A 16467-nucleotide genomic window follows, 5' to 3' on the forward strand; every position below is an offset into this window, starting at 1 on the left:
CCTCAGCCCCGCCGCTGCCCAGCCCGGCCGCCATCGCCGCGTGAGGGAGACGCGGCCGAGCCCCGGCGCCCCCTGCTGGAGCGGAGTCAGCGCCCCCGCCCGGCCGGCAGCCAGCAGCGCCCCTGGTGGCCGCGCCCGGAACTGCAGCGCAGGGAGAGCGCCCGCGGCCAGGAGCGGCCGGGGCTGGGATCTGCTCTGGGGCTGCTGCTGTCTGTCTGTTTGTCTGTCTGTCTGTCTGTCACACACAGTAAAGAACTGCTGCTCCTTTTCCTACAGCTCTGCCTGACAGCCCTGTGATTTCAGAGTTACAATAATTTGGCGGTAAATGGGGTCATATTTTCCATTCCGAGAGGCTCCCGCCTTCCCCAGCAGACATGTCTTACACCAGGACACTACCTAAACCTTGCATGGCTGTTTCTTCCACTTCTACCCTACATTCACCCAGTGCCTTTGGAGCTATCAATGCAAAAAACTAAAGCATTACACAGAGCAGACCTAAACCAAGCGCTCATTATCTGGCAGCACTGCCCTGCTCACCTGTCATGGGAGAATTTCAGCTGCTGGGTTTGCTGTTCGTGAGCATTAATGAGCAGTTTCTTCAGCAGTTCGCACTGCTGGTTCAAGTGCAAGTCACGGATTTCCTGCTCCTCGGCGCTGTGCGTGTTGATCATCTCAGACCACTCCTTGGTGTGCTGAGCCACGATCTCTTTGACCTGCAGGGAGGTAACACCAGCTCTGTTAGAGGCTCCAGACAGAGCAACTCCTCCTGCTGCTGAAGGTGAGGCAAAGACAAGCATAAAACAGGTTCTAAAGAACAAAGCTAAATTGTGAAAAATGAAGTTGCACAAATGAAGCTGCTTCACAGACAGCAAAGCCACTGAGAGCACTGCTGGGTGGGTATAAAAACGATGTAAACCAAACCCTACTATTAAGACACTATTACCTAAAGTGCCCTGAATAGAGTGGCTGAATAAATAGGCTCTTCACTGTATTACCATTGTTTTAATACCTTCTCTAACATCAAGTGAATAATAAAACAGATTCACGCTTTTGTTGCCAAGAAAAATATATGTATGGAAAGTACTGAACTTAACAATGGAAAAACCTAGTGAGCAGGATTTCTCTGAGGGCTTAAAGATAGCCTTTGATTTTGTGGAGACAGTTTCACAAACACAGAGCATTTACAGAGAAATCCTGTATTTAGTACAACCTGAATCTGAAGATGGGCTACCTATTTTTGTTTTACAGTCATTAAGTCAGTAGGGAATCTGACAAGTATTCTTCTCTTGCTTATCTCCCAGGCCTCACAAGAATAATGAGATTAAAGTTTTGGAATGTTCCCAAGAGACAGTATTAAGAAGCCTAAATCACCAGAGTTGTTATTATAATATCTCGCGCTCATTGATTTCAAAAAGAAGTTAATAGAAAGATATTTTTTAATAACCTTTAATGATTATCTTTAAGTATTTTGATATGCTATCCTACTTTTCCATAAATGGTATACAAAATGGGCCTCCCAATAAATCCACCTTAAGGTAATCATTTCGACTACAACCAATACCATCTGGATCATCTTCCACAAAAGGAAACTCGATCCTTTTAACAAAAATTGCCACCATTTTGCTTAGAAAGTGAGAGAATGGTGAGAAAATGGAAGTGAGAGAATTATGCTAAATATCTTAGCTGGAGTTTACATAATGAAGTACAGATTGTCATGCATACAATGGTGAAGGTGAAAAAAGTGGAGATTTTATCAGCCCCAGTCTCCACTGTGCCCTGGCGAGGCTCCTCTGAAGGCCTCTCACCTAAAGCTCATGCTGCCCAATAAAGAAGGGATCTAATGAAATAAAGAAGTGAGTAATTCTGGAAAGAGCAGGATGACTGCTACTACCTGAAAGCCAGATCTGCACTTAACTACTAAAGCTAAATGGTGGTCTCATATCAAAACAGGTAAAAGCAGCTGATGGAGAGCAACCTGGAGTTTTCTGCAGAAAACAACAAAAGCCTTTTGAGGCAGAAGTTGGTGTGACTAACACAAACCCAACTGATCAGGATGCTTAAGAGTCACTGTGCCTCCAGCAAAATGAGCCATGCCTCTTTCTGTGCCTGTGGGGAAGTGTACAACTAAGCCCAGAGCCTGTCAGCCGTGAAATGATATGAAGGATGTGGTGCAGTTTGTGGGAGTAGTGTTTTTAATAAGGTGCTCATCAGCACTGCCTTCAGAGCCTGAAAAACATGAGGATTCAGTTTGAAAATGAGTACAAATAAATGCTTGGATGTTGTGAAAGAAGAAAAATGAATTTTTCAGAGGTTGAGGGGCAGACACTGCAGCTCACCCACAGCACCACCTAAGGCACTTCACTTTGAGCCAAGCTCAGCCCACGCTCCTGGTACTGCTGATGGGAAAACGTGGGCAGGTCCAAAGCAGGATTTATCACTCTCACACTCTCTGGAAATGACCCTCTCACATCTGCAGGGCCTCAAGCACCAAGACACTTGAGTAGGTTGTATCAATCTCCTCTCAACAGTGACCTCATCTGGCTTACCCACCCCGAGGGGGACTTAGGATGGACTCAGGACAGCTAAAAGTCATGGCTGAAGGGTTTAGGCAAACACATTCCTTATTTTCAATACAGAGCTTCCAGATGGAATCAGCTCCATCCACGATTTGAACTCAAAATGGTGCAGGTAGATCAGCCCAAAATGCTGGGTGTAATTTGGAGCACAGCAGCAAAGGGACTGTGCCCTCAGAAAACTCCCACAGTCACAGAAATTGTCAGTGTTTCCCAAAGACAAGTGCTGTTATGTGGCCCAGGCAGCAGGAGGCTGGGTGAGTGTTCACCACCACCACAGGCATTCAGTAAACAAACAAGAGTTTGCTTTTACTTAAGGCCTCCTTACACTGTAGAGAAAATGCAAAATGAACTTTGCGCAAAAAGAGAAGCATGACAATAAACTAAAATAAATAAATTGTGAAATAAATAGTGAAAGGCATGGTGGAAGTGAGTATTTTGTGACTTAATTGTAAAGAGTTTCCAAAGCCAGAACAAACACAGGAACAAAGACTCAAGGGCTCATTGCAAATGAATAATGAGATAATTGGTTTTACATGGTGAATGTTATAAACCACAGAGGAGCCTGAAGGCAGGAATTCTGAATCTCAGGTACACTGATACCACAGGATCATATCATATTCATAGAATTATTGAGTCCAGCTCCCAAAGACAAACCCTGCAAAGTGACAGTGAGGAATACTTAGATAAAGTATTTAATCTAAGAAGGAGGAAATAATCAGAAGAACACCCTGCCTGTGTTTGTGGACAGATGTGCTGTGATGTGCTGCTAATTCCAGAAGCAGCAGGCAGTCTAAGAAGCAGGTACACCTCCTTGTAAAACAAACTTTCCTGTGAAGCTTGAAATGTGAAACTTTCTTTTATTCCATCTCCACCAAGGCAGAAGTCTCATTTCAGGTACAGCAAGATATAACCTGTGAGATGGATGCAAGGGATGTGCCAAACACCAGTCACAAGACTTTAAATACCCAATTTTACTCAGATTCTGAAGAACTTAAAACTCATGGCCATTAAATCATCTGAAATCCAGTTCTGCTGCAGATCTGTGATACACTTCAAAGTTCAGCTGTGGTAAATTCAGAGAGCATCCCTGCTTGTCTCCAATTTATTAGCAGGATAGTTGAAATGACTATTTAATTTTTACTGGGCTGTGCTCTTGTCCTACTTTCTGCTATTAAGGCAGTGTTGCTTGTCCTAAAGGATAGGAAAAACAACCATTAGCTTCCTTTCCTCCTTCCTGTTCTGCAGCCTGAGTTTGTAAGCCTGTCCTTTCATCTGTTCCTACACCGGGCCTAAGAGACTAATTAAAGTCCTGATAAGGAACCTTCTTCTGCACAGCATATATGCAAGAAGTTTGTTTAGTCACTAAGTTCAAGCAGGAATGATCTTTGAAGTATCTTTTTTTCTTTTCATCCTCTGCCCTCTTGATATTGGGACCTACTTTGCTAATGCAGGCGAGTAATTTGCATTTGCTAGGTTAATTGTGTGGGAAGTACACGCTGGGACCTTCAGATTTCATTTCAATATTTTATGTCAAACTCGGGCTGGATGTTTCCTCATGACAGGAGGAGCTTTGGAGATGAAAAGGTCTCTTTGGTGCTCAAGGTGTCTGCAGGCACAGAGCTGTGCTGGAGGACATGAGCTGTAATTAAAGATGAATTATGTTCGAATCTGATATATCAAAATTAGTGGGCCAAATGCTGAGAAATGCTGAACAACTGTTAATTAATCAAACTCCCACTATATCAGTGTAATGCATTCAGCATCTCAGAATTTAATCTAATTTAATTGCACCTACCTTCATCTAAGATAAGAGTTAATTTCCCTATGGTCTTGAGCACTATTTGCCAACCTGTTGCTTGCAAACTTTGAATGATCTCCAGGAATAATTCAAGGGGCCACATATAGCAGGTGAAACAAAAGAGGTTGGTGAATAATCTGGAGAATTTTGATGGAACTACAGTGAGCAGGACATTGAAAATCATTAGAGGAATCCTCAGAGGGGGATGACTTGCAGAGGAGTTCTTTGGGAATTATCCAATAATCAGAAGCTTGAAATTTCAAGTCTTATATTGAAGTCTTACATTTCAAATCTTACATTTAAGTCTCCTTTCAAAATGTCATCCTAAAACCTGACATGGGAGTGGACAAAAAAATCAATCTTTTTTTTTCCAGGTATGGATTAAATTAAAGGGAACCATTTTGAAAGCAGGAGTTTGAAAGGAACAGGGCTCAGAAACTGAATATATTCGTGGAAAGGGAGAACATGAGTCACATTTATTGGATTTGGAAGATTAATGAACATTTGGATGTTCCTTGTGTACAAATGACACCTAACTCCAGACTATGAGTGATTCAGGTGAGAGAGAGATCAGAGCAAATAGATTTCTGAGTAATGTAATTTCAAATGAGTTTTGCAACTCATGTCTGGATGATTGGGAGCCAGTGCTCCTCAGAGAGTTTGTTTCACTAAGAGAGGAATTAATTTTTTTGTTTTTTTGACTTAACTTAAAATTTGCTTTTATTTAAGGAAAGGGTTCTGGACTTTCATAGGGGAAGAAGATAGAGAGATAACAGAGTCCTTTAGGTTTTGTTCCTGGGGGGTTTGCCACATCTACAGCTGAGAGGGCAGCAGGAAGCAAACCTTGTTTAGAAAATGAGGATCTTCTCCCCATGAAATAATAAAACCAGAGAATAAAGTTCAAAGAAGGCAAGATAAAAATTAACTTCTTCTAGCCCCAAAGATGTGACTGTGCTCGTGTGTATTTTCTGTTCTTGTCCAATTCTTTTCAAAGGCTTCAGCTTTTACTGGGGTCAGTCTCCAGTACTGCCCTCCCTCCAGCTGACTTTGTACATGGGTGAGCTCCTGGTGTCCCTGGCACCCCTAGTCTGGCCAGCTTGCAAAGCTGTCAGCAGGTCCTGGATAAGCCTTCCAAAGGGACAGGAAGCCAGTGGACACAGCAGAGGGACAAAAGGACAGAGGAAACAGCTCTGAGCAGCTCCAGGGGAGCCAGGAGTTGGGAATAGCTTTTGCAAATCCGCTGAGGCTGAGTCCCAAGGCACTGTTATTCCCCAGGACCTTGGAAAAAACAAAGCAACAAAGCCATGGGAAAAAACCAAAACAAAACAACACTAGACATAAGAAGGCACTAGAAATAAGAACACTAGAAATAAGAAGGCATTTGGTTCAAGAGCAGCTTGGGCTCCTCATTCCCGAAGAAACTGAATACCAATGCCAAGGCAACAATGATGGAAAATGAAATAGAGACTTCTTTATGTATGTATTTCGGGAATGTGTTTAGCATCCAAATTTCATATAACATATTCTCTTTGTTTAACTAGAGCTGACACAAATGTCCAGTTTCACTTCACGAGGCATGAATATAGTACTTTCTTCAAAAATTTCAAAACAGCAGGAAATTGATGTTGCTTTAAAAAAATTTTTAAGAAACACTTTTAGACACTCAATTACTCCCATTCTTTTCAACGTGTTATTATTGCTGAAAATTATTCATATGCTTCCAAGAAAATTAACTACCACTTGGGTCTCAAAATCTCTCTTCCAGAAGTTGCATGTGTTAAAATTGGCTGTTTGCTTACCTTAGATTTGTGATCTGATGTTAGTGTCTGAATTTTAATTTCCGTTTCTTTCTTCAATTCAACGCAATTACTTCCTCTAAAAAAAAAAAAAAAAAGAAAAATTGCAAATGTGTGCCACAAGTTAAACATCTCCCCATTCAGTCAGCACTTACTAATTAAAATGTTAATCAAAGTTGAAGTGCTGCACCGTATTGGAATGAAATTATTTCTTCTGGCAATCCATTCACAACTTCCAAAATATTGTTGGATTAATGATCAGTCAATTCAAACACCACATGATTAATTCTAGATTGGCCCAGTAATTATTCTGTTGCTGAGGATGTGTCAGGCATCTCCATTTATGACACTTTGTTCCTTTTCCAGGCTTATAATACATTGCCAAGAGAAACCAGTTTCTGCCTGAAAACTTACAGGCCTATCCTTGCCATGATTTCAGACTCTGTTTTTAAAGTAATTTGGTTACTTACATTTAGTTTGAGGCAGAGAAAACCATACAATCTCAATAATTACCTCCCAGGGTGATGTGGGTGCACTAAATCTGGACACCTACAGAAAGTGTGGGTGTCCCTCTGTGAGAATAAGTGAATGCAAAGGAGGGGCCTGAATTATTACTGGAATAAAACAGCATTTTGAGAGAAGTCTGTCTGGACAGCAATGTAACATTTCTGAGTTGGATCACCACTGCTGCAGAGTGATGCAGCTCTGTGTCTGGACAGGGACATGTTCATTTATCAGCTGCAGCTGGCCCTGGTAATGATGGTCATTGCTGACTGCAGCCACATTAATCCATGTTTGCTCCAGAAGAGGAGATTTATTAAACTCTTAACAAGTTTAAATCCTATTTTCATATCAAAGTATGGCTAAACTTATGGAAATTAGCAGAAAATTTTATCATCAAACAGTACCAGGAAAGCCCTTACTGAAAATAGTGTGTCTTGTTTTCCCAAGGGCCACCAGTCATGTATTTTCTACCCAGAGCAAGGGAAATTTTGTCGGTATTTCTAACACTGATTTGACACTTTGGAAGCAATCTAAAGTCATAGAGAGAGGTTCTGGCCACTGTTACCTGTGCCTGAAAAGCCCAGCAGCTGAAAGGGAAGTGTCTCTGATAACACTGGGATCAGGGTGTGGCTGCCATGGAATGTTTGGTTTGGTGATCAGTATGAAGACACTGATTCTGAGGTGTGAATCAGACATACTTCATCCCAAAACAGCCTCATTGGTTCAATCACTGGACTCTTAGAATCCCAGCCATCCAAACCAGCAGCTGATCCTGCCTCTGGAAACAGCTTTCATCCCGTGCCAAGGCAGTTCCCAGCCCGTTTGGAGCCTGGGAATAATGGAAAGTGGGATTGTCCCCAGCTGGGGTGGCACAGCCCATGGCTGAACCACAGAGTCACAGCTGGGGACAAACAGCAAGGGCCAGCCCAATCCAGGGTCACCTACCAAGCTCTCTCTCACACATACACACACACACACACACACACACACACACACACACTTGGATTTCTGGGCAGTCCAATCAACCAGAAGGATCTTTATGTGCCCTGACTCCAGTTCAGAGTGGGAACACAACCATACCTATTCCCATATGCCCCTCTGGGATTTGTAAGCATTTCAAGTGCATGACAGAAATAGCACAGGGAGCAAAATCCTGTCCATCTGTCAGTGAATTAGCATGTAATTAAAAAAATCCTACTTTGCTGAACAATATGCAGTTGGCATTTGTCACACCATGTGGCAGAAATGGACCATAAAAAAAGTGCACAACAAGATCAAAAGAGAAAGCTGTCTTTACACCTATCAAAGGCCTTTTTATCAGGAAATAATCTGACAATTTCAATATGAATGCCTTGAAAACATGTTCTACAAGTTCTCTTACAATTTTTATTCCTTGCAAATGCTCCAGAATGATAGCCAAGGAAATGGAGCATGTCCTGTACCCACTGAACCCAGGACTCTGGATTCATCAGGTCATTTAAGCTGAATAAAATGTCTAAGTGTCAGCCAGTTCATTCACTTTTGAGCATGTCCTTTAATACCCTGCACAGCTGGGCTGGGCATAAGTACTTTGCAGGATGGGCTTTCAGGGCTCACCCTGGAGAAAGCCCTCAAAATATTTTGCTGTGGCATTAAAAAGTGTTTTCACAGCAAGTCTGTACTGATTCTGATTTGGCTGTTCATCAGATGCACACAGTTAGTGTTGTAAAACTGAAAGAGCTGTCAGGCGACTGGGAGCTCTGGAGTCCATGGAAGCATGGAACTGGGGTAAGGAATAGTGTCTGGCCTTGCACTGGAGCTTCTTCTGGAGTGGTCATCTCCAGTTTTACTTTTAACTCATAATATGAAACTAGCATAAAGGCTTTGGTGTCCATGCATTATAAAATTAAAAAAAGATGCTGCAGGCAGCCAATGAAGTCACCTCAAACTGTGAATCAAATTGTGGACTGCTCTGATACTTGTCCCCTTTTGGGGTGATCTGGAAAGCACTGTTCTCCAGGATTTCCCCGTATTTATTGCACAGACACAGCCACTTCCACCTTGAACTTCCTGGCACACCTTCCTTGGCTGTTTTGGCTGGACAGGCAGAGGCACTGGCTCCTTCCCAGGCCAACAAGAACACTGAGATTCTTAAATACCAGAGCTCAGGGAAACCTTTCTGCCCCCACAATAATTATGGTGCAAGGCCCAGAGCTCACTTCTCTGCCACTGTAGGAAATAACCTGACTGTAACCAAAAATCCAGCTGTATCAGTAACCTTCTGTGTTATATTCAATGAGATTGAATCAAAGCAACATTAAATTAATCAATCCTGCAGCTGTCCCCTCTCTGCCTGGAGAAGTAGTGATTTTCTGGAAGAAACTTCATAGATTATAAGTACTTGTGTGCTTACAGCTCTCCTGTCTTGAACAACAAAAGTACAGCATGAACTGTGAGCTTTCAATAATTCAGTGAGGAGAATTTTCCTTACCTTGTTTACTTCTGACAGTCCTGCTTCTGTTCCTTTGGCAGTTTACAACATGTGCACTCAAGACCCCTCCACCATTCCAAGTGATTTATAGAAAAAGCATTCTTGGAGGAATCCAGTGCCAAACAGGCATCTATGTTCAGTATTCAGTGAGGGAGCTGCTGCCAGCTGTTGTTGCCAGCTGACAACAATATGAAATTAGGAGCAACTGTTAGCATAGCTGGGTATGGAACTCAAGTAACTCCTGCTGTCTCAATGAAATTCCAGTGACACAGGAAAAGGTGGAGAGCAGAAACTGCTGCCAGGGCAGCAGCAAGGCAGCAGCAGGTCCTGCCACTGAGCTCCAAATTAGAATTAGGAATTCTAGTGAAGTCATCAGCATCTTCCAGAACCTTTCTGGGACAAACAGGAGACTCAGATAATGTCCCATCAGCTTGTGCAAGTCAAAACAACTCCACCCCAGGCAAAGGGGTAAGACTCATTTATCTCTGCTGAGGATTTGTAAGTTTTTTGTCAAAAAGAAACTTCAACTCAACAGCACAGCAAGAATCTATTATTCTCAAACATTCAGGATTTAAAAGCCAGTTTTTCCCCTAAAATCCAAACATTGCCACTTTCTGGTGACTAGAGCTGTTGAGGACCTGAGTGTGCTCTCACTGAACACAACAGTGACATTGCCTGGGGAGTGCATGAGATCACCCAGAACACAGAAATAAAATTAGAGGCAAATCCTTTGCTTTCAGTTTTAAAATTCTGACAGCAGAAGACTGGAGAAAGGCAGAGTGAGTCCAGCATTTATGAACCATTGCTAGAGCTCATTCTCAGGCTGAAGTATGATGCTGCTTCAAGCTGCCATGCCCTTTTTTATGAACACTTTATTACAGACCACAATAGCGTAAGAGATCAAACCTATTTTAAATCTAAAGAAAAAATAATTTAAAAAAATCTTACCCCTTCTTCTTGATTGCCTTCTCCAACATTTTCTCATATGACACCTTTTCTTTGTCATACTGGGCCACTATTTTGTCAATCTGTGTGCAGTGCAGCTTCTGCATGGCACTGTGCTCCTGGAAAACAGCAGGGCCCTACCATTAGGTCACTGGATATTTGATGGGCAATTTCCTTACAGCCTAGGAAATATCAGTGTACAAATGGCCAGTGCTGACAATGGAACGGTGAGCCTTGGGTGTTTGATGGGTCACACAAGGTGCTCCCAGCCTCAGGCACGCACACAAAGGGCTGCCCAAGGGGAAGGGTGCTCCCTGCAGCACATTTCAGTGCATGTAAAACATACCTGCCTGTCTTGGGACTCCAGCTACCATCCCTAAGTCTTCCCCTAAAATTGAATTAGGAACTGCCTGTGCTAGTGAGCAACTGCCTAAAATGAGGCTCAGAGAACTCTGATTGATCATACCTTGGCATGCTTCTTCTTTAAGGCATTCAGCTCTTTCTGCTGTTTCTTTAAATGCTTTATATAAGCCTGAAGAAAGAGAAGATGGATCAATTCTTCTGTGGTTAAATATTGAATTTAACCAGGTAAAATCCTGGCTACTTAAAACAAAAATTAGGAGCACCTCCTGAGAAGCTTGTGTCAATACTTACCTTCATTTGCTTTAAATCTTCTATCTTCACTTGAGGAATAAGGTCTATACCTGGGAAGGTATTGATACAGTTTATCTAAAACTTCATACATACTACTATATATCATATTCAAAATTTGAGTTCTACCACAGCAACCTACATTTAACTTAACAATTAATTAAGTAATGTTTTTCACCACATGAAAAAAATAATCACAGGTTAATGAGAAAATTATTCATCAAGATCTAGCTAAAATACAGTAATTTCCTTTTCCCATGGACTCTTCAATCAATTGCCTTGTGGAAAAAGAATTGAATCAATGAGTGTATTTTAATCTCTTATGGTTCTGGACTGAAGTGCCAAAACACAGCAACCTAAGAATTAAAAAAGGTCATTTTTGCAAACACAGCAAACCATTTATGAATATTAAAACACCTTCAGAATTTTGGTCCCTAGCTGGAGATTGCTCTGGCACCACTTCTTGCAGAGGGAATTTTCTTTTGTAGGGCTCTACATGACTACAAAACTGGGGCTAGGTGTGCTTCTCCTCGGGTTAAAACACAGGAGGGAAAATCAACTTGCACCCCGTGTGGTAACAGAAATAAAATTTGCACGTTGCTTAATAGCAGGCATTGGGAGAAGGAGCAGAAGTGTGCTCCAAGACTAAAGGAGAGTTAAAAAATGAAGGAGAAACAGAAAACCAAAAGAAGTGAAAATTCTGATAAAATTTCAATCACACAAGACTAACAGTACTGTGCAGAATGAAAATGAAATTAATGAAAATGTTTTGGTCACTTTAACTGCAATGCAAACAAAACCTGATCTTGTTTAATGTTTATACTTTAATAAATGCTTTGTGACATATTAAGGGCTTTTTGAAAACTACTAAGCACATCCTACATGTAAGTGTTAATAAAAATGTCACTACAATGCCATGAGAGTTGTAATTTTCAGGTTTTCCTGAGGTTTCACACAGAAATGTTGGCCTGTGCATAAATACACTGCAAACATATTTAGTTAACTGCTCTTAATAATGTCTATGGACTGTAAGATTTCCCTTGCCTTGAAAAGGACTTTCTGGCTTTTAAGGTGAATTTAACTGGAAAATGCTCAGACACTGGAAAAGGCAAAAAAAAAGTGGGGGGGGGGAGAGGTAGGCAATCTCCTTAGGGAATATGAATATTTTCTTTTCTTAGGAGCATAAGACTCTGCTCAAGTGTATGGTATCAACATTAGTCTAGTAAATGAGACAGGAGCAGATGCAGGCACAGATAGAGGCTGAAGTTTTCAAAACCACAAGTGACTTGACTCTTACTGAAAATCTGGGACCAAAACCCCACATTCTTGTGCATTTGAAAGCCTTCCCCATTTTGCTGCTCAAGTAATTTCTAACAGCAAGATGAGCTGTGTATTTTAACAGTGGTCGAATTATTCAGATCCTAGTAAATCACAGAGATAAGAAACACAAAATAAGGATCCTTACATGGGACATAGAAATGAGCAGCTCTATTTTAACATGCAAGAATAGGGATGAAAACTGCAGTCAGGAGAGTGTCAGGCACTGAGACCTCAGGCCTGCATCAGGCTGCTGGGTTTCTAAGCAGGCTTCCTCAGGATTTTATTTAAAGCATTTACTGCATAGAACCACTACACAGAACATTTCCTCAGCTGTCCAGGTCTGGCTCCATGGCCAGCAGGGATCTGTTGTCAACCCCAGCAAATTTCAAGCTTGATTAATGCACACTAACAATAACACTTGTGCACCTTGGTCATGACACGTGAAATGTAAATGCCTCACTGCATGGAGTGACCTGGGGGTCACACCAGGGAAGAACTTCTGAAGGAGTTCAGGTGCCAGAGACAACAGGAGTTCAGGTGCATTTGATTCACTGCCAAGTGACTCCAGAGAAATGGCACTTGGGTTCTCAGGAGATCCCCAGAGTGTACCCAGCCATGTGGGCTTAAATTTGAGACCAAGAGCCCTCTGTGCTCCTCCTCCCTCCTGGCAATACCCTTGGGCCAAGCTGGATGAGTGAGAGAGCCACATCCTAATTCTCGTGGCCCACCCACAGAAATATTTACTGTCTTTCATTCAGCTGTACAAATTTGCTTTCTCACTTAATCTTCATTACCTGTGATGATATGGGAGAAACAATCCCATTTGACTGTATAAAATGACTTTGTAGAGTGAATGGTGAAGAGTTAGGAAAAAATACTTACTCACTTATAAATGAGCACATCTAAATTTTTTTCCCCAATAAACATGCCATTTCCATAATCACTATTCAGAGTAAAACCACACTGTGAAAACATTTCTAATTGTTGGGAAATCTCTACAGATTCCAGTGAATTCTAAATACCTTTAATTACTTAACTCTGCAACCCTGCCAAGGGATTTGTGAGGGGAGAAAAAAAGCAGAAGAGTTTCTGTGGACTATGCCAGATAATAGTCACTCCTATTGGCACTCCTCCAGGAATCCTTACTAGTAAACCATTCCCAGAGCCATGCAGGTTATGTGTACAATACACAGATAAAATAAACCCCTAGCTGCTTACCAGAGGTGTGCAGCTACACCAAGAGGGCACTTTGTGAAATAAATGCCTCTACACAGGCATTTCAGCAACACAATGCATTCATTTGCAGTGAGCCAGAGACACCTCCCAATGGCAGGGTGCTAAGAAGGAGTGCAGCCCCAGCATGAAAGCTGACTGTGAGTGCTGCTGGGAGGCTCTGTGGCCCCTCAGGGCACAGGAGGACCTGGGTACCTTTCTTGGCGTCGGTGCCAGAGCCCAGGCCCGCGGTGGTGCTGGGCCGCAGCTCGGAGCTGCTCTGAGGAGTCACAGTGGCTTTGGGATTGTTGGCCTTCCCTTTCCTGTCGTTCTTGGAAGTGTCATTTGGTACATCAGCTATGTCACTCTGGAAGAGACATCAGAACACACTCACTGTTCTTTTGCCTTTTTTTGTAGTGTAAAAAGCTGGGAACATTTCTCAGTGGCTTACTTTAAACATAATGAAATTACAGTAAAGCATTTGTAACCTATTCCAAGTAGGTACTTACTAAAATACAACTTGGTCCCCATTTATTAAAATCTCTCCTCCTAAAGGAGGTATTAATGTGATCCACGAAAAGCCAGTCAGTATTTCAGTAATTGACATAAGGCAGACAAAGAAGCTTATATTTGAAAATGAGAAATGATAAGGTGCATTGATTGGAGAAGGACCAGTTCACTTTAAATAAAGAACATAGCATGCACAGAAATGGGTTGTGTTTGTCATTGATTCTACTTACAGTTTCAATGCCCATAGCTCTCATTTGGTCTGCTCTTTTTTCTGTGATAGACAAAAATTTCTTTGGATCTGATAAAGCATCCACAATATCTGTAAGAAAAAAAAATCAACTTTTTGTGAGCTTTGGAGGCATCTGGAAATGAGTACTTTACAAAAGCTTTATTTTATCCCTGCTGTTATGAGACATGGCTTGCAACAGGAGTCCAGCTTTCTGTAGTGAATTTGGCAGGACTGGAAGTGCTTATTCCCACAGCACCTGGAACATGGAACAGCTCTTAATGCACCAAGGTGTGGTTTTCATCCAGAACCTTATTTAGGAGAACCCAGCAACTCTGTCAGACTGCTCTAACTTCCTCCCAGTTACTGATTGCAGAATTTGGGACCAGGATGGGATCTCCTGAGCCACAAAGCACTAACTTTGTCCCTTGGCTGAGGGGTGCTGACTGACTCAGGACTGCAGGGAGTTGTAGAAAATGCCACTCTATTTCCTAGCTAAAGAGCAGTTTCAGGAGGATTAAAGCAATCAGGTAAATCTATTCCCAGCAGCCTTTGTGATATTCCACGTCTGGGACATGGCAGGCTGTGAAATGGCTTTTCTGGGCATGAATCTTGCACATGACACAGGACCACCAGTGGTACCACAGCCCTGGGTACCACACAGATCACTGAATCTGTTTTCCAGTGCAGTGATAAATGTGCAAGCACAGCTTCACAGCATGACAAAGTCCCAGCAATTTTTTACATGCATATCAAATAATCTCTTTCTGTTCCTAACTCCAACAGTCAAAAAAAAAAAAAATTTAAAATATCCAAGCCATCAAGAGGTTTGGCAAGAAACTTGTTGTTCAGAGTAGGGACTGGGCTGTATCACCTCCCTCCCAACCTGAGCTGTTCTGTGGAATGTTCCTCTGAAGCCACAGCTCAGACAGGACTCCCATTCCCACAGAAGTTGTATTAAGCACTCAGCACTTGAGATCTGTTTGTCTACATGAACAGGTCATCTCCAGTAACTGCTGTGACCCACCGATGTCTCCTGAAACTTATTTCACACAGACAAAAGCCATGTAGGATTTATTTTTAGCCATGGCAATGGCTTGTGGCTGAGCACTGAGTGTTTCTCCTCTCCCTAACCCATTAAGGATGTCCTCTTGTCCTTGTCAGCGCAGAGCCAGGGCCACCCTGGCAGCAGCGTGCTGCAAATGTCTCAGTTTCATCTGGAAGCTGAAGCTGATGGCAGGAGCTGCCAGGTGAGGATGCCCACGGTGCTTGGGAGAGCATCACCCCTGTGGGCTGTGTGAGGAACCCCTCCAGCACATCCCCAGGCTCAACCCTTCTGGGGGAGCTGACCCTCCCTGTCCTTGCTGCTGTTCCCTCTCCCAGGGAGGTGAGCTGGGCTGGGGAGCTGCAATTAAATGCACAACTCTGAGAGTCACTGCAAGAGTGCACTGCAGAGGGCACCCACCACCAAGCTGACAGCCAGGCTTACTCACTGCAGAGCTCCAGAATAGAAATTTGGAGAATGCTGCTTCATTTGCATCAGTTTGTGCCATTATTGTGGTTTTATTGGGAACAGAGGGGCTGATGCAAATAAACCACAAGAAATTGCAAAGCTATAAAATAAAAAAGTAAAGCACATCTTTGAAAGCCTACAATGCATCACCTTTTCTAGTTATTATTCAGGGCACATTTTAAATCTTAGTCATACAGGTTAAAAAGACAAAAAAGAAAGAAAAAAGAACGTAGGCAGCTACTGACTTCAGCTCTACCTTCCTACAGGTTTGCTGAAACAGCCCTGGAGATCCTAGTGATGGCTCATAAAACAATGAGCAGCTGACTGCAGAAGATAAGTAATTAAAACCCCCATGCCAGCAGAATACTAATGATTCCACCTGGGTGTCAGAAGTTACTGCCAGGTGTTCACCGTGCTGCTGCTCTGTATCAAGGAGGAAAATACACCAGGCACACACAGCCTGTCTGGGAAGGGGCAGCAGAGCCAGAATGGAGCTCACTGAGCTCCTGTCCATGCAGAGGCTGCTTTTGCCAGGCTGACAGCAAACTACAACCACCAGCCCTCCCTTCCAGCAGCATTTTGCTGTAACAACACTGTTACTGAGGGCTAGCAATGCTTTCCCACCTCTATCAAATAAACCACCCACAGCACTGCTGACACTGTAGCACACAATTTGCAAACTCTAAACTGGTGTTGAAATTCTCTTTGGAAAACAAGTCTTTCACTTCTGCAAGTGCAGAATGTAGTTTAAAAAATTAATTAAACAAATACTTTCTCCTTGTGCTTCCAGCACACTCAGCAGCTCAAGCCACATGGAACTCAGTGCTAAGTTTAAATTCTGTTCTTAGGAAAAGTCTGGTGCCATAGAACATCAATCCCAAATCAGAAGCACGTCCTTAGCTGAGAAAATATTTCAACTGAGTCATTTGCTGCCAAAAGCTTCAGT

General features: G+C 42.6%; 1 protein-coding gene across 10 annotated transcripts in view; it reads right to left on the reverse strand.

Annotated features, from left to right (window-relative positions):
* PLCB4 (phospholipase C beta 4) overlaps window positions 1–16467 on the reverse strand; it is a 178212-nt gene that overhangs the window by 12403 nt on the left and 149342 nt on the right. For all 10 annotated transcript variants that reach the window (XM_071438822.1, XM_071439500.1, XM_071439323.1 and 7 more), the window contains 7 exons: window positions 14013–14101; window positions 13489–13639; window positions 10744–10793; window positions 10556–10621; window positions 10093–10208; window positions 6174–6249; window positions 538–713 (listed from right to left, as the gene is read on the reverse strand). In XM_071438822.1, the coding sequence (XP_071294923.1) occupies window positions 538–713; window positions 6174–6249; window positions 10093–10208; window positions 10556–10621; window positions 10744–10793; window positions 13489–13639; window positions 14013–14101 (724 nt within the window). The remainder of the gene's footprint in view (window positions 1–537; window positions 714–6173; window positions 6250–10092; window positions 10209–10555; window positions 10622–10743; window positions 10794–13488; window positions 13640–14012; window positions 14102–16467) is intronic.

Source organism: Agelaius tricolor, unplaced genomic scaffold (assembly GCF_023055355.1).
Source record: "Agelaius tricolor isolate 1412-34295 unplaced genomic scaffold, bAgeTri1.0.p SCAF_1, whole genome shotgun sequence".
NCBI lineage: Eukaryota > Metazoa > Chordata > Aves > Passeriformes > Icteridae > Agelaius > Agelaius tricolor.